The 24610-nt window shown below is 40.1% G+C and overlaps 1 protein-coding gene across 1 annotated transcript in view; it reads left to right on the forward strand.

Moving 5' to 3' along the window:
- CHN2 (chimerin 2) overlaps positions 1–24610 on the forward strand; it is a 163134-nt gene that overhangs the window by 134868 nt on the left and 3656 nt on the right. Inside the window, exons 7-12 of the mRNA XM_035316521.1 lie at positions 2923–3000; positions 9634–9718; positions 12576–12749; positions 14592–14669; positions 21189–21326; positions 22577–22682. Coding sequence (XP_035172412.1) covers positions 2923–3000; positions 9634–9718; positions 12576–12749; positions 14592–14669; positions 21189–21326; positions 22577–22682 — 659 coding nt within the window. The remainder of the gene's footprint in view (positions 1–2922; positions 3001–9633; positions 9719–12575; positions 12750–14591; positions 14670–21188; positions 21327–22576; positions 22683–24610) is intronic.

Below are 24610 nucleotides of genomic sequence, written 5' to 3' on the forward strand. Positions count from 1 at the left end.
TTAAGAGGATGCACTCATGGCTGGCCTTCTGTGCACATCCTGTGTTTGCAAGGGATCCCATTAAACCATCAAAACAGGGCCCAAGCAGGACAGATAAAGTAACCTAGTGGATAAAAATAAAAAATAAAATAAATCATATATGATAAACAGTAAATACTCATCTGCCTTAGTCATATGAACTAGTTTGGCTGTTTTCCGCCTCCAAGTCAATTAAGTTTAATGCTTCTAAGAAAACAGTCAGAGTTTCCATTAAATACAGTACTGCATGTTTGATCCCAAGATGACACTCTGATATTCCAAAAATAGTGTAATTCTAAGACGTATCATTGTAAGCCTGATGCTTGAGTATCCAATCTGCAATGTTATGTAAAAAATATTGGTTATATAATGGGATTTTTATCAGTCCAGTGACATAAATACAAATATTAGAGCATTATTAGGCAACTGACCTCTCTGTGACTTTGGATCTGTTATTCTGGAAGTCAGAGCAAAAGTCACTTATATATTTGGGGGGATTTAGGTGCTGTAGCTCCAGAGGTGTCTGGAAACACAGAGCTAGTTGGCTTTTCTTTGTTACAGGTGAACATAAATATGTTTAAGATGGTACTGAGAACAGAAAGAGTGGTGTGATGAGAACTTCAAGCTGCTCTGAAGTTTCTTTCCTGATAACCCATATTCAAGCCACTACCTCTGGGGATGGGGGGTTGTCAGGGATATCCCTCAAACCAGAGCTCTTCGTGTCTTGAAGTACACTGAAAGGGATCTGGGGGGAGAATAGTTTGTCTTCATCTGCTAGAAAGCAGATAAAGGTCCTGAGCTGGCAGAAATCAGGACTTACTAGCAGGAGGACATATGGAAGAGCAGCAGGGATTTCCTCCAGGCAGAGCAATATTAATACATACATCACTGCCACTTGTCACTGGTGGTCAGATAACAGTGCCATGTGCTGGGGAAAGGCTGGGCAAGCAGCAACTGCTCCAGGAGTAGCAAGGCTGTCTGGAAATCCCACCTATGAGGCAGCAGAAGCTTTGCAATATGATAGCTCATAAAAAGGAGTGCTATAAGTTACCCGGCAAAGAAAGGAATTATGTTGTACGTAGAAATAGGTGCATCATTTTGTAGCTGAAAATCTGATTTTGTTGGTTGCAGAACTTCTTGAAAACCCTAAGTAGGGCACTATATGAAATTGCACAGCCTGATGTTACCGACAGCCAACCATCTGTCCCCATGGGCTTTCAAATCAAGAAAGCATCCTTTCTGCTAAGAGCAGGCAATCTCTAGTGTGGATGTTTTAGTGAATTAGATGAACCTTACGACCTTTCAGCCTGAGGTAGGAGCAGACTGGAAAAGAAAAAAAAAAAAAAAAAGAAAGAAAAAAAAAAAAAAGAAGAAAAAAGAAAGAGGCAAGTTCAACTTCACAAGTTAACATGAGTAAATTAAATACTTTAATTTCACGTGTTTTCTGGGTAGGTTCAAGTGAGGCAGACTGTGAAAGGCTGATGTGGTCTTTAGTGTCTCTAGCTCAGGGAAGCAGTTTTCCCAGGAGCACTTGGCAAACCCTGGTTTGCTCTGCCTCAGCATATCAAACATTATACACACCTCAGAGAATTACATCTCCCCTTAAATGCTGTCCTTCTCTCATGGTTGGAGGATGGGCATGTTCACTAAAGGAGCAGGAGAGATGGAGGGAGGGAAAGGGAGGGCTGAAAGTGCTGCCCAGGGGATGCTTGATGTCACACTTCTTCTGTGTCCTGAGGAGGGGACGTACCTACCTGTAAAGAACTAAGTCAGGTGCCTAAAGTAGCACTGCAAACTAGTGCAGGCTGGTTAGTGTTCAGATCTCTGCTGTCGCAGGGCTGTAAAGTCCCTTCCCCTCCCCAGTCTATATACGTATACAAGCAGAGTGAAGGACAACAGCTCTTTCTACCTTGCAGGTACAGTTCTGCAAACAGGGTTGTGTCCATGGGCTTCCTACAGCTGGCAGAATTATCCTGTCCACATTTAAACACTGCATGAGGTTTCAGGGCTTCCTAGCCTGCATACTCCCCAGCTGAATTTCCAACTTTCTCTGACAGTGAGATCCATACTACTAAGGACACTTTCACAAAATATTCTAATTTAAAACATGACATCAAAGTGCTTGGAGTGCTGCTGGATTTCCCCATGGTAGAGGATATGAAAAAAGGAGAGATTTTTAGCCCTGTAAGATTAAACAATCATCATGGTTTTAAGGGTTTAATCTGCTGGCATGCAGGCTGCTGGCTTATAAATCTCAGAGTGTAATTGGATGCAGCATCGGATTCAGTTGTGTGGGCTTCTCTGGGGCTTTTTTGTTTGTATGTTCATTTCCAACAGGCTGCGGAGCAGCAGCGATCTTCCCCTTGGAAGGCGTTTGGGCGTGAAGCCATAAAGCCGTGCCCCCGGCCGGTATTTCGGCAGCACCTCTGGATCCCACTGCCTGGGGAGGGAGGGAAGGGGGGGCTCGGTGCATGAATTCAAGCTATTGTTTCAGGCGCACATCTGCCTTCAGAAATAGCACGGCACAGGCCGTTACTTATTCAGATGCAGAAGCTCCTTCCGTCCCACAAGCCGGCCCATTCGAGTCACATGCCAGAGGTCTCGGCAGAATGGGCTGCAGCTGCTTCAAATCTGCTGTCTAACATCAGAAGCAGTTGGACAAACTGTGCTGTACTGACGGCAGCGAGCCTGCCAGACACCGGGGAAGACAGGGAAAAGATCTGGGACCCGAGCACAATGTTCTCGGAGGATCTGTGGCTGGAAAATGAGAAAAGCTGTGCCGTTGTTCACAAATCGAAGCGAGGAAGGAAACGCCAAGAGCTCCTGGCTGTGGCCCTGGGGGTGAAGGTGGGAGTCAAGGGGGCACTTCTGTGGCAACCTCTGAAACTCTTTGCCTATTCGCAGATCACCTCCTTGGTCAGGAGAGCAGCCTTAACTCAAAATGACAACCATTTCAACTATGAAAAAGCACACAATTTTAAGGTAAGCGTGACTTCCTCTTATTTTCAGCTGAAAAGTTCTGTTTCAATGCCTTGTGTTTTATTTTTTGCTGTGACTGTGGATTTATAGGCACCCATTCGTACTAGCTCTGAGAATAACTGTTGAAAAAAAAAATTTGTTTCTACTTTAAGTTCCACTGACTGCATTCCTAATATGTCTCCACATAAATACTTAATCCAAATAATGCTTTTGCTACTTGCTAGACCACTTGATTGGTATTTTAGTTCTTTTTGCCCAGATTCAGTTCTTTTTAGTTGTTGTTCAGAAAAAAAAAGTACTCCATATTAATTGTCTTTACCCTAAAGTGTATCCATTTTTACATGATAAAAATGCCCCTTTTCAAAATCCAGCTATTATCAGAAGCCAGTAACACCAGCATAGCCACAGCAAATGTTTTGTAACCTTTCTGCTTTCAAGAAGTTGAGAGCGCTCTGGTGCTCGCCAACAATACGGCAGAGTGCAGCAGTAGTTTTGTCTCCTAGCTTTTGTTCCAGCACCGTATGCTATGGAAATGCTCTTAAGAGTCCCCCGAAGCCATAGGACCTAAGCTTATACTTGCTTGTCAAACTAAAGCAAATAGCTGGACAAGCCCAGGGATGTTTAAATGGATCATTTTATTGCTGTTTTATGCATGAAAAATCAGATTTTTAGTTTTTTTTCCAAGTGCTGTGTCTGGCATGCTGGATAAGGGAAGTGACTCAGCTTTGGAAATGGACCTTTCAGGCACCTTGGGCTGAAATGTGTTGCCAAAAGGACAGTGCTCGTTCCGGAGTTTGCCAGCCAGTTACCGTATCTAATCTTGTCAATTTGTGATTTGATGGTTATCAGGGTGCATACAGAGGGAATAAGAGGCGGTAACAAGACAAGAAAGGAAAGCATCTCAGCTTTGAAACCTCAGTTTGCTTAATACTCCTTGAAGATGCTGATCTGGGTCATTATCAGAGTATTTCAGCTCATTAGCAGAGAATTTTCTGATATTCATCTCTAGAGCGTGAAAAAAAAAAAAAAGAAAAAAAAAGAAGCACTGATGAAAATTATTTCACTGATTTTGTGATTTAGTAAAAAAAAAAAAAAAAAAATCTACTTCTGTTTTTTCTATATATTCTTCCATGAAGACATTGCTCTCCTCTACAGTGCTTCTGCTGCAGTTGGTAGATCAATAATTTAATATTAGTGAGCAAAGCAAATAGTAGCATCCCCCTTCTCATTCCTCCTCCTTGACCCTGTGTACAGAACAATCAATATTTATCTCACTGATCAGCATTGAAGGATATAGGGGAAATATGCTGTGTTTTCTGGCTTGATTAAAATATCTTTCATTCTTTCTGGGTTTTGCCCTCATTATCATTTTAATATCAAAACTATTTTAGTTTAACAAGAAAATATTTTCTCATGACTGAGACTTTTCTCCACTTTGACCCATGCATTCTTTCCTCTTCAAAATTCCCCTTGTTTTGGCTTTGATTTATATTTGGAAATGTGCCCAGTTAACTTTGCGTTTGCACAATCTAGCTGTTGTACAGCCTCTGTTCCTTTCTGTTTCAAAAGAGTCATAGTATTAACTGGAAAATCACATGATTAAAATATGTATGTATTTAAAAGCTTGACAGCAGAAAATTGTTTTATTCTAGTAAAGGAAATAAAAAACTTAAGAAAGAAACATTAAAAAAAACGTGTTGTCCATAAGGAAAGGTTAGTCAAAAGTGTAAGATTTACTTAATGAATAAACATCTTCACTACGCAAATATAGTTAGTGTTCTAAAGGACTATATTAAAACATGTCTAGTTGCTCAACAAAAAATGTGAATACAATGCTTAGAGTAGAATATTTGGATTTAAACAGCTAAATTCAAGTCTATCTTTATTACGGTCTGATATTAATTATGAAATATGTTAAGAAATTATTTTAAAGAGAAAAGAATGGCCTTATGGGTTTTGGAGCAGAATTCTTAATGGATTTTGACAGCATTCAAGCTATGACAGTCTGGGATTTTTCTGTAGGAGAATGCTTTTTTTTAGACATTCAAAGAGTTGTCTTCTGGGTTTTTAGGTGAATACTGACATGCATTGTATCATTCAGTTCATAAGGACAAAGGTTACATGTCACAGTGTTCATCAGAATCTTGTCATAGGCTGTTCTTCATGAACAGAAGCTTTTTAGTTATTTTCCTGAAAAAATCCTAAAGATGGGCACAATTGTAGTGAAACTGATGAGACTTTTGTTGATCTGACACCAAAGTTCTTAAAAGATCAACTAGGATCTATCTATCTCCCTCCAGCCTTTCCAAATCAATATAGAAACTAAAAAGGACCTCTGGAGTTTGGAGAGTGAGGGCACCAAGTTATGCCAAAGCATCCCTGCTTTCTCATTTGGACTCTCTTCCAAATTTTAAGGCATTCAGGGCAAACAAACACACAAAAAAAGATTTAAGATTGAGTCTGATTTGTTAACCTAGGTTCATCCTGAGCACACAACACAGTCACATGGGTTTGGATTTGGAGCTGGCGTCTGTCTGGCGGGACAACTTTGCATAAGCCAGTGTAGACATACCGTAATTCAGGAAGGAGAATAAATCTCTGAAGCCTTGTTCAGAAAAACACAGAGGTATTTTTGTAACTACATGGTTTTCAGCCTAACTGAATTGCAAAGTCATTTTGCATTTCGGCACGGTTTGGATCCAGCAGACTTTGGCTTGTGCTTTACCCACCAGCTCGTGACAGGGTCAGGCTTGTGCCCAAGGGCAGCAGCATGGAGTGTGGAGATGCTCAACCTGTTTTGTTCTAGGTTAGGAGTTCGTGACAGGGCCTTCGTGCTGCTTTAAGTGAGCAAATATAACCGAATAATCTGCTTTTACCCCAGTATTGCTCCTGTTTGCCACAGCAGCTTGGGCAAACCCCACAACAGGATTTGCTACTGGAGAGTAAAGGCAGCTGGTTACTTGCAAGTCAGAAGCTCTGCTGGGAGAAAGGAGGCTCTGGGATAAATTTCCCCGTGCATTAATCACTGTAGACAAACACTGCTTCTGGGACACAAAAGCATTTGTGGGAGGCATTTTTACAGGCATCATGAAGATTGTGTCTATTTGAACAAAAATAACAGGGGAGCCAGCTTGTCCTCCCTGCAAGCAGCCCTGGATCAGCAGGAGTCCACAGAATACAAATCCACATGTACTCAGGTGAAAGTCTGGGGAAATCTCTCATTTTCTCTGGCTGCAAATAGAAAAGTCATCAAGCACAGTCAAATAAACAACAAAATCATCTCAGAAGTAGCACCATATAATTCCTATTAAAACATACATTTCAATTCAAGGCAATTTTTAGTTTGTTTCTGTAATATGGCTAAAGGGATCATTTTGTCTTGTCACTGCACTGGTACTCCTTCACTTTGGTCTTAGTTTCCCCCTCTGTGAAGACAGGTCATGTAAAACTCCGGGCACAGCCTCAAACTTACTGACACAGATTGTGCCCATGGGGGGAGCTCTTCCATTTGGAAACAGGGACACCAGAGGACTGAAGGGCGAAGGTAGGAGCAGAGGAAGGCAGAAGACTAGACACGCAAGGGAATAATGGGTGACAACCTAAGGATGGCCAGCAGAGAAAATAAGGTGAATGTAAGAAACAACTTTTTTTTTGAGTGACCTAGAGGTGGAAATGAAACAGAGTGAATAACGTAGAATGAGTTAGTCGATACAGAAAGAAAACAAATAAAAGATTGAACAATACAAGTATGGAGTATAGTCTGAAATGTCCCACTTTTGGCTTTTATGAATAAATACTTCCCTGTAAATTATTGTTATCAGATGGAATTGTTTGTGGACTGTAGCACAATGAGCCCAAAGCTATGTTGTATATACACAGAGAACTCTCCTAAGACTGCAAAATGGGATGGGGACAATAAGTAGATCTTGATTATTTTTCCAAAAATCTAAGCCCGGTCCATTTGTAATGGTGCAATTACAAAGGATGGAGGAAAAAAAAATCTCAGAACTCTGAGACCTATTGTTACCTCTCCTTGTTTAAAACAGAGATGAGATCGATCTTGCAGGCAAAATTCCCATTTACCTCTTGAAAGTGATGTCTGGAAGCTTTGAGCTGAGTTCAAGTGTTGTGTTCAGAAGGGCAGGCTTCCTTTTTGTAAAAATTAATGGCAAGACAAGAATAAAAGACTTAGTTCAAAACTGTATCTTAGGAGATGCTTGCACCTTCATCTAGAAACTTCTCAAAGTCTCCTTTTTTCAGATGGAGGAAGCAAGTATTTCCCTGTTTCGGCCTGACCAGAAATCAGCAAGACTAGTTTTTTCTCAGGGTATTTCAATTGGGAACTTGCCATTTGACCTAAAATGCAGAGCCGTGAAAAATTAAAGTGAATGCATAAATTAGAGCTAGCCCTTTGAGGGCCACCAAGCTGAAGAAAACAAGGGCCGGGTGCATGGTCAGCACTTCTCAGATGGAGTGAGAGGTGCTTCTGAGTGGCCTCTGAGGACTATTTCCCATTAATGACAGGAGAGAACAAGGAATAATCAGCTACCATTTCTCTAAATACGCTAGACCGAGATCAGCTGAAATAAGCTTTATGTAAAGTGAACAAGTAGGCCCCACATATCCTAGCAACTGAGATGTACTTCATGCAGAATGGAAATGGTGCAGTTTTTAAAATACCGAGTGAGCTTTTACAGCCACTTCTCGCAAGGTTAGCCTTTGTAAACCACCACAAAGCAGAAGAGGAAGATAGCTGTCTTCCCATAGCAGATGATTCTCACCCACAATTAAATGCAGGTGCAGACCTACTAATTATGTGGTTATCAGTCTGAAAATGGTGAAGATGGGGGCATAATTCATTTCCGTCTGTAGTTTTGTATCCACTGAAGGTCACATAGAACATATGCCTGAAACTCAGGTCATCCGCTGGTGTTAAGTGCTGCCACTAAGAGCCTTGCCTGAAATTTTATGCTACTCCCCATTTAAAATAAAGGAAAATATTAAACGAGCAAGAAGCGTATGTGTATATACGATAAATCTTATGCTCTATTGCAAGGTGTTGTTTCCCAGAGATACACATTTTACTGAGAGGTGAAACAACGTTTTAGAAAATTTGACCCAGTCAGATTTTCCAGCCAAGACCCTTTATACCTGTCAAAAGGGAAGAAGAATTGACTGTGCGTAATTGGTCAGGAGTAATTTGTGGTCAGGCTCTTTAAAGTAAAAATGTCACGTTTTTTATCACTAAATGAGAAAGAGGGGTCTGTACTAGAATCACAGTACTTTATCTTCCCTCTCGAGAGTACAGACTTGTTTACATGTGATCCTGCAGGCAAATGGGGCTAAAACATTAGCGAGCTAAATGCTTGCCTTAAAACTTTACAGAGTTTATTTGAAAAGGACAAGAGCCATTTCTTACTCTACGAAGTAAAGTCAAGAGCAGCTTTCCCCATCCCACAGGGCGGAAGCGGCCTGTCAGCAATCTGCCCCATCGGTAAACACCAACACGTCAGAAGGAAAAGGAAGCATCAGCAGCCTGAGCGTGCATGATTTATGTTTTGCTAACCTCAATTAAGTCTCTGGCCAGAACTGGCTCGTACCATGTCCATTCACACAGGCGTAGGCCTCACTATTTATTCTTCTTTTCAATGAAAGTGAAATGCTTACTTTACCAGAGCACACATCTTAAACAAAAAGCTTTTCCATTGTAGCCTTTGTAAATGCAGTTGAGGAAGCAGCAGTTGTGTGCAAAACATGGCTTAGGAGCCAATGTGTTCTCTCAGCACCCAGGTCACTTTATTTCTCCTTATTTACTGATGTGAGGAGTGCAGGAAAATGACATTTGCTGTACCAAGAAAGAGCCCTGTGACATCTTTTGCCTATGTGAGTCCAATTTACATACTGCAATGGGGAAGTTTATATATACTGGTGGACTCAGATGTGGAAAATCAGATCTTTACCCCACTACTGCCTGGAATGAGTGCACAAATAATTCCTTATCATCTCTAATGCAAGTTTATAACAGTCACCTTGAGTTGTGGTCAGTGTTGTTGCACGTAGATGCACAGGTAACAGCATCATCAGAGTGTGCTAAATTCTCGCATGCTCTTAGCACACTGTTTTTGCACTAGATCCGTGGGTCCGTGCCTTTGTTGGAAATCAAAATGGGACACATTTATAGGGATTTTCTGTCACTTCCTTTCAAATGATCTCTTGAAGAATGTTTGAATCTCAGAAAAGTGCCCGATTAGTTTGACCTAGTCAAATAAAAGCACAGGCTACAGTTCTTTGGATTATTAGTTTTACTTTTTTTTTTCTCCTCTGACTGGTGAACCTGTTTTCTTCTCCTCTACTACAGCTAAAATGTCAGCTAGCAAAAAATATTTGTTTTTAATGTCCTACGCAGCCCAGTTCTCTGTTATGTTAAGCTTATTGAAAGATAAACTTTGAGATCAAAGCAAATTTCTGTTCCCATGGTTTATTTCATCTAGACTTTGGAAAGATGTGGGCACTGTGTGCTAACGATTTACTCCTACTGAGTCTTCTGTTGTTTATCCAGTTTAGTTGTTCCATCTGTCAGACCATCTGCCTCCCAATGACCCCATTTCTTTTTTCCCCCCTCCGTTTGTATTGCAGGTCCACACGTTTCGAGGTCCACACTGGTGTGAATACTGTGCCAACTTCATGTGGGGTCTCATCGCTCAGGGAGTGAGGTGTTCAGGTAGCCCGCAAACACTTTCGGTCTTTTTCATGAAGTGGTTAGGCATCCATCCCACCCCACCCCAGACGGCATGCCCTGCAAGAGGGAGGAGTAGGGGTCACTTTGCAAAACGTGGCAAGAAGTCCTGTGTTGCCAATTACAGCAGTGTCATTGCCTGTCATATTCCTTGTCCCACAAAGCACAGACTGGTACAGGCACCAGGTTTTAAACAGAAATCATATGTATGCAGCATCCACAGTCCAGATCTTTCATTAGAAAAGGCATGTCTTTGACAGGGTGGGTAAAGAGCATCTCACCTTCTGAACTATCAGAAATGGGACAACAGCTCTCCCACTTACTATAGCAGACAGCCAGAATTTACACAAATACATAAAATGTACTTGGAAGAAAGCCTACATGTGCTTTGGAAAATTAACCCTAGCTTTTGAAACACCACATTTGGAAGTTTTGCCCTGTGTGTTTTACCATATTGGCTGGTTTGGAAATGAATCCATCAGCCCTTCTTTGCTGAAGGTGACATCCATTCGGTAGTGCCTCGGTAATTCATGTGCATTGATGTATACATTAAGAATTGTTCTTTATGGTGCCATTAAGTTTTCACCTGAATGTTTTTATGTCATAAGAAACAAGCACTGGAAGTGGCAGAGCCAGCCAGGAACCAGACTTCATAGCTTATCTCTTTTTTGCCACCAATTGTCAAAAAGTGCCCTTGTCTGCAAAAAGACTGTCACCTGTTTTCTATAAAAATACCATGTGTTGCTGAAAGCTTTAAAAAGCCTACCTCGAGGGAAAGCAACAAATATAACCTTCATTTTCCCAGGAGGATTTGTTTTTTGATGCCTCTATAACTGCATTAGCATTTTAATAACATTTTAATTATTTTAAATTTGTTCTCTTGTGAAAAATAATATTGCAAAAATGCAATAATCATTGCATCATGATCTTTTGGATTCAGCAAGTTAAATTATATTTGGTGTAGAGCAAATGGCGTTTCTTTCTACAGACCTTCAGTTCCTTCCACATCTCAAGTGAATGTGATCTTTAAGGTCCCTTCCAACCCAAACAATTCTATAATATGCTTCTGCCTTACTTCTCCCTGGCCTGACCCTTAAATGTTCCTGAACTCAGACTGGCACCAAACACACTTGCCTTGACCTTTGCCTTTCAAGGCTGGAGGAAGTGACTGTTACACAAAATTTACACAGTGGCTTGAAGGATCAAAACACCTTTCAGAAATGCTAAGTTTTAATAAGTGCATCTTCAGTGCCTGCTGTATCTTTTCTGCCTGTAGATGAATGATGGTAACAGAAGGAATATGAAAGGGCATTAAAAGAGAAGGAAAATGAATAGCAGTTTGCTTTTCATGCTGTTTGCTCATAAACACAAGTGTCCAAAAACTGACCATCACTAACACATAGAGCTGTTTGTTCACATGCATAAAATATTAAACTTATGAAAAGGGTTATTTATCCAGTATGAAACATAATACTCTCCCTCATTAAATTACCAACATTTAACTCCAAGTAGACAGATGTATTTGGACTTAACTTGACATGCCTGGAGAACAGCACTGAAAACAGTACAAGGAGGGTCCTGACTGCAGCTGCTCACATTTGTTTGGATTTTGCACAATAATTTATTATATGCAGTAACAACTGTATGAAGAAAGACACCAAAAAAAAATCAGTTACATTAAATGTGTAGGTATGTTTTGCAGTGATGATCTGACTTTGATTGATTAATGTTGTATTGAGAATAATACTAAAATGTGTTGCAAGTAGTAGGAAGACATTTACATTTTGAATGGCTTGGGCAGTAAATCAACAAGAAAAAACAGTAATCAGCTTGGTAGTGATGATACTAGGGACTTAGAGTTAGTCCAAAAGGCACTGAGTGATAGGCATGACTGCGAAAGCATTGAAACAGGAACCACGTTTCTGTGAGATAATGTAACTCACGGTAGTGGTGTTTGCTTTGTTGAGGCTTATAAATTCATTTGGCTGAACATGTCTGCCTATTTGGAAAATTCAGTTTGTGGAAATCAAGCAGAGATGCTTAAGTTAATGGAAACCCACCAGTGCAACCAGTTGTTGACTCTGGAATAAGACACCCAGAACAATATGAATCACTCTCGTTTACAGCATGCCTTTCACAGCATTTTATATGCTCAGACTGTTGCACAGACTAAACAGAGGGGTCAGTTTAGTCACCAGCGAAGTGACAAGATAGCAGTGGTTTGGCTGTAACTGATGGGCAGAACAAGCCAAAATGCAGAGCTGCAGGGATTCAGAACAGGAGGTGAGGCACACTCACTCACAGAGCTACAGAGTTTTAGTGTTCTGCCTTAAATCTGGCGCTAAGCCACAAGCTGGCCAGCAGGACACTGTCATTAATGTGTTAATTTTATAAAAGGCAAAACTGAAACACAAAGAAGTTAAGTCCCACACTTTGAACTGCAACACCTAGAGCCGAGTGTCCAGCAGTGACCTGACCCAGACTTGGCAGCATCTGTCCCTACTGGGTCGGGGTGTGAGGAACACTCAGAGCTTTTACAGCTTTTTTTAGCAACCCTGCTGGAGTTCACTTTGCCCACCAAAAGATTTTTACAGGGTATTTCTGTGCTCAGCCTTCTTGTCTTTGGTAATTCTGCAGCACTGTGTACTGCCACCAAGTCCTGTCACTGTTGTACATCGAGAGGCCAGCAAAGTCAGCAGAGGGTGGCATGGAAACATCTGATGTTTTCTATTGCCAGCTGATGGGAAAGTTAGGCCCCTTGCTTGTGCTAAGAAACGTAATTGTTAGACAAAACCTCTCGGCATTAGCTTTATTTAATGTAACTGGCCAACTTTGTTTACAGACTGTGGGCTGAACGTCCATAAGCAGTGCTCCAAGTACGTGCCCAATGACTGCCAGCCTGATCTCAAGAGGATAAAGCGAGTCTACTGCTGTGATCTGACCACGCTGGTGAAAGCCCATAATACCCAGAGGCCAATGGTGGTGGATTCATGCATCCGAGAGATTGAAGCAAGAGGTTTGTATGCTTCAGGATGTAGCAGGCACGATAAAATGAAGACGACTTGAATTACATGTTGAGATAGAACAGAATATTATGTTTGTGTACACTGTGGACAGGATGAGAGAAGGTTTTTTTTAGCATAGGTGATAACATTGCTTTGCATCAGCTAGTAAAATTAAATCATGACATTTCATAATGCAATTTACTGAAATGCTTTCTGAAAACATGTCAAAACAGGTATTATGTTACACTTTTGAAAGAGGTGAACTTTAAAATGAACTTTAAGTTCATGTTTAAGTGTCTTTTTTCATTATTTTCTTTTAACATACCCACAGACACTTCTAATTTCAGAGTAATCAGTTTAAATCAAGCCCATTATTAATAACCTTTGAGGACATTGTGGGCAAGAGCACACAAGTGGTTGGAAATGACTCAGACAAACGAGGTCACAGACTGTGGCGTTTTGTGGTGTTTTGCAAACTTCCCAGGGTAGGAGCGTTTGCATGACACTCACCTACTGACTGAGGGATGCCGCAGCTGAGGCAGCCTGCCACAGCCAAAACTATAGTTTGTGACAAGCTTTTGCTACATGGAGAGGTATGCCATACTGAAGAAGTACCATCTCTCCTCCAACACATCTGCCAGACAGTAATGATCACATATTTTTGCTTTGGATAACAAATGTGTGTGTTGTGCTGCCCAATAAGCCAAATTTCCCTGTTAGTCATAGCTTTAGCACAGAAATCTCATAATGTTGAGTTCATGGCATCACAGTAATCTGCATGGCAACACATTGATACTAGCCAAAGGGATTTCAAAGCCACGCATCATCTCCTGAAATGAATCAAAGATTTACAAGTAAATCCCCTGCACTGCTCTGTAAAGCTCTACTGGGATTATAACATAATTGCAGGGACAAACAGAAAGAATAGCTTGGACTAAGACAGAAGAGCTTTACTGAGATGATACAGCAGTCAGCTACATTGCATTTGAGATATAATCACTTACTTGTACGTTTATTGATTAAGAGAAAATCTGCTGCCCACTCTCTGTTTTTTCAACATCTTTAAATTTCTTTCTCTAATTGCTGTAGAATTTAATTTTTCTTTTGAGATACTGATTTTATTCTTTAGAAAACAAAGTGCATTGGGTCTCTTAGGTAGGTTAGCACTTTGCATAGTCACAATAAGAAGCTCTGGGATTAAAATAAATAACATTAGTGTGACTCTGTGTGGTTAGCTGTGCCTGTTCTGCTGGGCTGCCCTTTGTTTCACGTTGACTTAGAGTAAGGGTGGGAGAGCATAAAGCAGATCTCTTGTGCTGAAAGAACTGCAAAAGGGATGTACCAACATGGAGAACAGCATCCGTCACCTATATTAGCTGTGTAAATGCTGACAGCAGCACTGGGAACAAATAAAGAAAGGCAGTCTCTTATTTACATTGTTATTTATCATCAAGCAACTGGTAATAGCAAAGACAACCTCTAAGGCTTTATTAATTTAAGAGACAAATCCAGAAAAATCTCCCACGTAAAATATGTAAATCATTATAACAGTACATACATACTTCACCATTAACAAATTGCAATATTTTCTTCCAATATTATCTACTGTGTATCTACAGTTATTTTCTGATTGCAACAAAATCAGAAAATATAAACTCTAAAAGTCTTTAATCCTGTAAAAACAATTTAAAATTACCTTGAATCATCCTTAAATGCTCCAGAGTTTCATATTATAATGATAGTTTGCTGCATTTATCCAGCGTACCGTCGTTCTTGCTTTGTTTCTTATGAACCTGTTGCTTTTTAACCTGTTAGTTATTGAAGCAAAGTTAACCAAGAACTTTTTGTTTCAGGATTGAAATCTGAGGGCCTCTATAGAGTCTCAGGCTTCACTGAGCACATTGAAGATGTGAAAATGGCCTTTGATCGAGGTACATTTTAAAATTCTGTACAATTTTTATCTAAACTTACCAATCTAGGACTTTTCAGTTCTTTTGTTCTTATATGGGCATAATGGTAGTGAAACTACCATAAAAGCAGAAGTACAGAAAGCATCCTGTCTTTTCTGGTTTCTTATATCAATCTGTAGTACTTTTCATAAAAAGAAAGTATATTTCTTAGTTGGAAAGAATAACTGAACTGTCAGTAAGGAATGGTGGGTAGAAAGCTAAGTGCTCAGGGGATTGGGTGATTGCTCAACCCAGCAGAACAGCCTGGGCTCCAAGTTCAAGCATGAGCCTAGATAGTGCCAGGGAAAGTTCTTGGTCCTATCTTTAGCATATTCGGTGCTTTATAACATGATAACGTTTATGAGTTTAAGAACCAGGAACTGCAACTGAGCACTCGTTCCGCATGTAGTCTTGCAGGAAGCACCCCAACCACTGTGCATGTGATTGATATGTCTGTGCCCGCACAGCCCATGAGAGGCTTTGCCCCGAGTCCCCCTCACTGGGCACATTCCTGGTGGCATGGTAAGTCCAGGCACAGGCCAGGAAGTCAGTCCATGATTCATCAGGTGCATGGCCAGGTACAGGCCATGATGAAGCTGGAGACAGGAATGTTGTTGCTCAGGCAGGGCCTGAGATGGGCAGGAGATGTAGGAGAAGGCTCCAGGTGAGACTGGTCAGGGCCAACAAGGTCTCTGGGTGACCTCAAGGCCTGGCACATACCAAACTTACTGTGCCTGAATACTTCTTTGTTTGGAGACAGTTTGTCATGCACACTTCACTGGCAGAATGTCCAACTACTTAGGTGGGAATTTCCAGTGACAATTTTCATGCTATACCCAAACATTCTTTAAGAAAGTGATGCAAAAATGTGTTGGATGCTGCAGTTGTGAAAATATACATGGTCAGACATGATTTGGGTGAAAAAGATGTAAAGTGCCATGACAGCTGTCATATGAAGATAACACTGCAAATGTGCTGTGTTAAGCAGCTTTACTGAGAGGGTCCCCCCATAGGTCCCACGCTGTCCTTCCAAGTAGGTCTAGCCTGGCACACTCTTTTGTTCTGTGTTAGTTCTCTTCTACATGTACCAACCTGAACAAAACCCAGCAGAGAAGTACAGGTAGAGGAGGGAAGAGTCTAAAGAAAGCAGACAGAAATTTGTGTCTGAGGATGAGTTGTATGCTGCAGCTGATGTAGTTCCTTTGTAAATGCTCTAACCATTGGAGTCAGCTCAGTTTTACGGAGTATCCTGTTATTGTTGCTGAAGTTCCTGTCATAATCTGGTGGCAATCCGCACTTGATTTTGACCCACAGCAAGGAAGAAAGTGTGATTTACTGGAAAAGACAGCATCTATAAACAGGAAGAATAAAGTTACTGGCAGTATCAGATTTCCAAAGGAAAAAAGTATGGATAAACATGGAAGCAGAGAAAGCAAGAACTGAGTTTGCATATACAGGGTATGGGGAAAACCACTAGCCATAAATTAATAAAAAACAATGTCTTCATTATCTTTTAACAATCGCACGAAGGAAGAGGGATAAGAAAGGAAAGAGAGAATTGTCATGTTGCCATGAATAATGCTAAAAGCAGTAGAACAGTGCACAAATGCTTGTTATGATAATGCATGACTACAGTGTTGTTGAGACCAGATGCTGAAAACTTCCACTTCTGATAATGTTTTCTCCTTGAAATAAGATGGAAAGCAGAAGGATTTTTATTGTTGATGATTTTTTTTTCTTTTCAGAAAGGGATTTAAAGAAAACAAAAATAGATTTTTAACTGACTTGTGGGCTGCACAGCTAGAAGGTGTTGTCAGCTGGCAGAAGGTTAAATTGGCAAAAGATTTTCAACTTGATGGCTCAGGGCTGTCTTCCCTGTCAGACCCAAGTTTAGAGAGACAGAGACCCTAGCCTTTCTTCTGCACCTCTTACCCTGTGTCACCCTAAGAGCCAAAGCAGCGAGGGATGCAGTGTCCCAGGGGCATGGAATATCCCAAATCTCTTATGCATGTGTCAGAGCTGGGAGGGAAGGGAGCTGAGAGCCAGGTGCAGGCTGTGATAGTCCCATATCCAGGAGTGCCTGGAAGGTTTTTGTTCAAAATTAATTTTCTGCCCAGAAAGTGAAATTTGTGGGAGTTTTACAAAACTGTTGTTTCCACATACACTACAAGAAATTAACACCTGTAGCAAAAATAAATATTTTTTTTTGTCTGAAATGGAAAATTGAAAACTCCCTATGAATTCTGCTTAATAGATAAGTGATGCAACAGGAGCAGCTCTACCTGTAGCCATGTCACTATGTCAGACATCCTAGAGCTTGTTGCATAGCAGAAAGTAAATGTGTTTTAAAAAAGCATGGAATAAATAGCTAGCTGTCAAAGCAGAAGTTGAGAGCAGAGGTAGGAAAAGAAGAAAGTGGTTTAATCTAACTGATAATCCTGGCACAAAACTAGAGGCTATGCACTGGCCATGAATAAATTTAGCTTGACAATTTAAAGGCCACTTTCTAACCATCTGAAAGCAAGGCTCTGAAAGAAACTTCTAATAAAATTAGGGCTAAACACCTTTAGCTAGCTTGAAAATGGAAGTTGAGCAATTTCAGGAAAGGATGGCACTGCGTGGTGCCTGCAGTCGCAGAGTGGCACACTGTGATTGCCGACCTCCCCTTCTCCTGTGTGTCTGAGACACTCCCTGGGCACCCAGCTTGAATGCTCTAGTATGCTTTTGCATCTCTGGAAATACAGCTCTTAAGAAGTGGTTTTGAAAGAAAAAAATGAAATCCTGCTATTTTAACACGTGGGATGCATAGTTCAAATAATGCAGTGAAGCTTTCTGTTTTCACAACTTTTCTTCATCAAGCCATGGGGCAGGGAAGACAGGATGATGTATGGACTGGGCGCATGGGGCTGACTCGGCCGTAGGGCACCACTCCTGTTGATTTCATTTGCAGCTGAGGGGGCACAATGGACAGAAGTCAGTCCTCCCCATGACTGATTGTTCCAGCCTTGTCAAAGAACACTGGCTTGTTGCTTCCAAAGAATTACAGTGAGAACAGAAGAGCAAAGTCAGGCTTGAAAATTAACGTCTCAGGAAGAGAATGGCATTCCATGGAATATTATTTTTGGCTGTAAAGCTGTGAGAGTTATTTTTAAAACTGGGAAAAGTTGGTCCTTATCTTGTCTAAGCAAAGGCTGCCTTGCAGAGCCAAAGTGGTGTAAATACCCCTGCTGTAAGGGAGAGTTGGGCTCTCCGAGGCACCGACAATGTTCCATTTCAGTGATTTTCATAATGAGAATTGGGGGAGGGGGGGGAATAATGTGGATTTATTCTTGTGAATGTTGGTGCTGTAAAACAACAGTTGCCCTCTGTGCGCATTGTTGAGCTGTGGCACTCTGACAGCAATAAAACACTCATTGTGTGCTTTACCCACAGAGCTGCCATTGTCATAAATGCATTCTGTCCTTCCACTTGTTTGTATGACTGGCTGGTACAATACCCTTGCTAAAAATATTATGCTGTTAAATATTACACGAGTACTCAAAGGGATCATAACTCATATTCACACTCCTTTGATATTGTGTCTGAAACCTGTCAAATTCCAAATCAAAAAAAAAAAAAAAAAAGGAAAAGGAACTTAATTAGAAATGTAATTCAGTATTCAGAGGGCATGGCTGAGACTTTGAGAATGTAATACTTACTCCATTTCCTTCTTTAATAGACTAATTATATATTTCTGTGCATCCAAAGTCAACTGAAACCACAGAACAGAAAAAAAAAGTCTAGAAATGTTCAGACTTCAACACCATGTGGCAGAATATGTTGAGAGTCAAAGTAACAAGGAAAGGGGGGTGATAGGTTTGGGGTATGATTAGGTATATTAAGCTTAAATGAACTGGATGTTTGCAATCCAATATTAATAAAAGAACAGTATTAATCTATTCAATGGTGTGCAGTGTTGTTGCAATGATGCTGAAAGTGCTAAATACAATCTGAGGAAACTTACTATATTGAAGAGTTAAAAAGATAATTGTGGTAATGCAGAAGGTGCATATAATGCATATAAAATAGATGTACTTCATACAATCTTTTGGTGTAGATGAACCTCTGTAATATAGGTGTTATGACTTTACCTGGAATGGATGAATTTTCTTTTCATAACGCTTTGAATTTTAAGCATGTTTAAATAAAAATACAGATCCAGGAAATCCGTGAATGTAAGAAATAAGCCTGCCAAAGGGCCTTCAGTGACTGAAAATGAAAAAGAAAGACAATCCAAAATCTATTAAAGGAAAGGAAAATACATCTTCCCCTAAATACCCACTGCAGAAGTGTAGGTTTATTATAACAGACATATTGTTATGCTTAGCAAAAATCTCAAAAAAAAATCTTCAGTGCATTTCCAATGGATGTACATTTGTCTCTGAAGTGAAGAGAAAAATCTTTGACTCAGGAATTAATGCATTTTTCCTGCAGCAACGGGTAAATAAGAGGTGTGTTTGAAGTGTGTTGTGGTTTGAAGTACCTCTAGCTGAAGTGCCGCTTTAAGGATGCGTGCTGGGCTGCTTTGCAAAAGTACTAAATAAATAACACTTTCATTTAGTGTATCGGTGACCTGGGTAATAGATGCAACCCTCTGCTTTGCTATATCTGTCCAGATGCAGCTGCTATCTCCTTGAAAGTATCTGTTTCCAGTGGAGCATTTTGAGTGCTCAGTGTCCATCAATTAAAAAGGACTCTCCACACAACGCTTTATAGGACTACTGGGCCTGGAGCATGTGGATTAAACAAAAGATTGGGGCAGTGTAAACATTCTCCTCGGGGTTATTGATGCTGTATTAAATTAAATGCTGATGGATGTATTCAGACTGCTCAGCTGCATCAAGAAAGGCTGCTTGTTTTAAACACTTAAGCATATAATCTCCTCTTGATGAGAACATGTAGGGCTATTAGTCTTAATGAGAATTATGTACATACATTGGACAGGACATATTCCTTCAAGATTAATGCCATAGGTTTGTATAAAACATCTACAATCAATATAAACTCTTTTATTCTGCTGTGAAAGCCTTTATCACCATCTTAGAAGCAGTGTATCAAGCACCACCCCTCATCTGTCTGCATCAGGGTATGTCTACAAGCACCAGCTATTGTGAGACAAGCAAGGCAATGGATTTTCAGTGTGTCAGCGCCTCGGTGGTAAACAGTCCAGGCTTGTGCTTGCACCTCCTGGCAGACACAAGCAGATTCACTTCCACTGCTCAAGCAAGCCTAACCTTGCATGGCCCCAGTCATCGTGTGGTCCCAAGTTTTTACTGGCTTTATCTTCACTGCCTCCTGTGAGAGAAGCGATGTTATCCTCACTTGAAAGGCTAAAAGGTTTAACTTATCTCAAAGTAGCCTGAGCTGAAATTAGGGATTAAGTACAGACAGCATCAGTCTGTATTTGAATAGACACACATCCTCCAGGGAGGGAATTGCACCCAAATTTCTCCGAGTGGGGAAGAACATGGGCGTTAAGGTACTAGATAGTACAGAACAGACATAGTCATTTGAACTTGAAAATAATATTGATGCATCCTTGATGGTAGTTCCTGTAATTTCAGTCATTGCGAGCCATGCGTTGGTCAGGGGCTGACCAGCAGCAATTGGAAATGTTAAACTTGTGATGAAAAGAGGTCCATAATGGAGTTTTGGATAGCTGTTACAATATACTGGGGGGGGGGGGGAAGTACGTCATTAAGGTTGCATAATTCATCTATTTAGTTGTTCATCCGTTTCAAATATCCATATTCATTTAACAAATTGCAATCCACATTTGAGAATAAATTGTGTAGCTAAATGCCATAGCATGTCTATTTAAATTCAAATCTTTGCTACAAATAAATAATTCAAATCCAAAGACATTAGAAGGCATCCAGAAAATAAGGCTTTCTGACTAGGTAATCAGCATAGATAGATTGGTGAAAGACTGAAAAGATTTGGATGTTTGCTCTGATTTTTGCTACTAGTCTCCTGGTGACATGGGAAATTTATGTTATTTCTCTGTGCCTCTGTTTCCCCAGATGCAAATAAAAATAGGGATTTATATTCCTGTGCATAGATCCGTGGATACAAAATACAACAGCAAGACAAGCTATTAATAGCTTAATTTCAACACTTAACAAATTGGCCAAATTCAACAAATGTGTTATTAACATGCCTTTTTCATCCAACATTAAACATCATATGTGAGATGCTACACTACAGATATTGTCATTGCAACCACCAGCCTCACCAAAAGATGTCAGCAAATAAATTATTCACTAAATGATATGGAAACCACCATTCCTCATTCATCCACTGTGAAGTTGGTAGCAATACATTCTCATTTAAGCCTTCCAAATGCTTTCAAGTGTTTTTTTTTTCTTGTCAGGTTGGACACAGTAAATCTGAATTAGAAGCCTTGCCTTGCTTCAGTCAGAATTAGACTGTTTTCAAAAAGATTTCTTCTTCCTCTTCTAGATGGTGACAAGGCTGATATTTCTGCCAGTATTTATCCAGACATAAACATTATTGCTGGAGCACTGAAGCTATATTTCAGAGACTTACCGATTCCTGTGATCACCTATGACACCTACTCCAAATTCATAGAGGCAGCAAGTAAGTATTGCATAGTAATTGGTACTGTTCTGTAATTGTGTTCCCCATCCATAACGGTGTTCACACTGAAGGAAAAGACAGACAACAAATTGGAAAGAAAGGCATTGTTCTGTTTGTTACTTCTCAGACGTGTGCTTCTTTTACATTAAACTTTTGCCTGATTGCTAATGGGGAAGGAACATAATGCAGGTTAAAAATAAAAATAAACATGAGAGTATAAAAATACTGACTGGTTAGTGAAAAATGTAAAGATCTGAGGTAACTAAAAAGTAGCACAGTTTCTTCTTTAAAAAGTATCCTTTGGGATTTTGAAATGGCACACGGTATAGCAGTAAGCAAGACGTCTGCGTCACCATGCTGGGTTCCCTCCCTGCTGGCTCCCCCAGCCTTGCACTGCCCTGGCAGCCAAAGACACCTCTCTCTTGCACTCTTAGCTTTCACTTTAGTCAGAAAATTTAATCTTGCTTGCCACTTGTCTTATAAATAACATGCTCAGGGGAAGCAAAATCACAAATACAAAATCACAAAATACAAAATCCCTTAAAAGCAGGACATAAAGATTCTTACTTTTCAAAAATGTCAAGCTCCTGGTGTTATTTTTATGAAAAGTCTTGGGAGACATATAAATCCGAGTCAGTTCACAGTTTAGGAATCTGTATTTTTCATGTAAAACACATGTAAATCCCACTCAGATTTTTAGAGAAATTGCCAAACAGTCCTGAGTAAGCACTGATACTCTCACGTCACTGATACCTACATACTTAAATATGTTCAGCAATCTCACTTTGTTTATAAATTCCATGTCACTTTAGTCTCTCTACCTAAAATTTAGCATACTCCAGTATTAACAAGAACAGTCTCTAAAACGTGCTTTGTCCATGGTCCCATCTTGTTTGGACAGCTAACGGAAGTAATCATTCATGAGATTTTATTAAAGAGTCAGTTCCAGGCAGTGTATGAAGAAGCACTTAACAAAGCTCAGGTGCCGTACCTATACAGACCTGTAGCTAGAGATGCAGACCATGGAGATGAGTACCGAGTGGGTTTTTTTTGCTTATTTCTTTGTACAGCCATTCTTTTGAGGCTGCAGAAGTTGCTGATAACTTCCTGCTTATGAGTTTAGTGTTTATCCCTGCAAGCACAGTCAATGGCATGTAAAGGACTCCATAATAACAACTTATCTTCCTGAATTACTGCTGTTTACAAATGAAAGTCTCTATTAACATTATTCCTGTTTGGTGTTTTTACAGAAATCTCCAATCCCGATGAACGACTAGAAGCAATACATGAAGTGTTGATGTTACTCCCTGCTGCTCACTATGAGACACTTAGATACCTAATGATTCATCTCAAAAAGTAAGTTAATTGGCATGCAGGATAATTCTTGAAAAGCATAACAATTTTCCGCTTTAAAAGAGCCATATTACAGAAAACACCAATAAAGCTTCCATTAAGGCACTGCCACTAAAACATTACATTACAAATAAATAGACAAGCTATATTTGTATAAATGACTATAAACTGTCTACATATATAGCATAGATCCTTTTGCTTGCAGATCATTGCAAGCCTTTGAAGAGTTAATTGCAATTTATCACATTTCTCTGAGGCAGATAATACCTGAAGAAATACTGGAATGGTAGGTACTTCAGAGATGTGTTAGATGTTCTGTGCCAAGTCATTTGATCATGCTTTGCTTCTGCTCTCCTTACCTCCTGCTTTGTCTTCCTGCACTATAACCCTAAAAGGAAGGAGCTGTCTCTTACTAGTTGTTTGCTCACATCATCGTGAAACCAAGAATCACGAAGGGCCTATTTTTATACTACAAGTAAAAGCAACACAGGCACTTTCCAGTTATTTCATGTCTCTTCTGGTTTTAAACACACACTGGCTCATTCACTTTCCAAAACTTCTTTACTCATAAGGAATGCACAATTTTCAAAAGTGCCTAAATTTCATTTTGTGACTTGGCGAGGTACTGCCAGGTTTTCAAAGTTTTTATCTAGATACCTAGGAAAATTATGAAGTGCTTTGAAGAGGGATAGGATGTCTTGCTCTCATTAATTTAAAGCAAAACTTTTTTTCAGATGCATGCCAACTCCACATTACATTCCTCAGAAAGCCTTGTCTGTAAGTTTTTTAAAAACTGAAGCTGAGTAAAGACTGACAGTGTCATCTCAAAACATGCCTTCATTTAAGAATATATTGCCTGAGATATCCCTTTTCTGTTGTTATATGGTGCAATTTGGAAACAACCAAAAGGGGGATAAGGGAGGAATTCAACTACTCACCTTTTTAGAATTTTCTGTTTTTTATCTGCACTATTCTGCAGTATTAATACCAACATGAAAAGGAAGAGACGTCAACTCACAAAAAAATGCATCAGAAAGCTCGTGTGATGTGCATTTCATGCTTAATTCGGTTCTCATTATGCAGAGACTTTTCTTCATTTTGAATTGTCTCAGGTCATTACACTGAGTAATTCTTCCTTTTGATGAGACATTACCTGGGCATGCAGGAGCTCCTTTGGACTCTGCAGAAATGAGATGTGTAAACACCCAACCTTGTCAGCACATCTGCCTGAACAATTCAAGACAAACCACATTAGCTTTTAAGAAGGCCTGTGGAGGGTGCAGGCAAGCCAGGGACCTACATACAAGAGCAGTGCTTTCATGTCCTGGCAGCAGATTTTTAATAGCCAAGAAGACAATTCACATGCCTCCATTCTTTTTCATGAACTGCAGTAGAGGCTTTTGTTCAGCTGTTGAGCTGAGCTACTGATGAGACAAAAAAAAATCAAACAGCTGATTGATCCTATTCTCTGAAATACTTGCATGCCATGCAATATATTTGCTCTTCTTTTCCAAATTGTAGCTTTCAGCATCTGCACTGAAATCCAGCACGTTCCAGTTCCTATGGACAATTTGACAGTGAGATCTCAAAGAGCTAGAGGGAAGGTTCCTCTAGGTTCAGGTTATGCTGTTCTGTAGGTTAAACATAGTGTCCCAGCTCCAGCTCCAAAGAGTCCTTCCTGCATGAAGAAAACATGTGCTGATGTCAAGGAGTCTTTCATGTAAAGACTGCAGGGCTACAGCCTCTACCAGCACTCATTGTTAGCGGAAAAGAAAATGCATTGAGTTGTTAGAAGCACTTCATATTCCTTTATCAAATGAAAGGGACACAAAACTGAGCTCAGCCAAAGTTCAGTGTGTTTTGTGTTGCTTTTGAAAAAAAGTAAAACTACCTTCCTAGTATCTGTTTATTGCCTTTCTCTCTCCACCCTT

Source organism: Oxyura jamaicensis, chromosome 2 (assembly GCF_011077185.1).
Source record: "Oxyura jamaicensis isolate SHBP4307 breed ruddy duck chromosome 2, BPBGC_Ojam_1.0, whole genome shotgun sequence".
Classification (NCBI taxonomy): Eukaryota; Metazoa; Chordata; class Aves; order Anseriformes; family Anatidae; genus Oxyura; species Oxyura jamaicensis.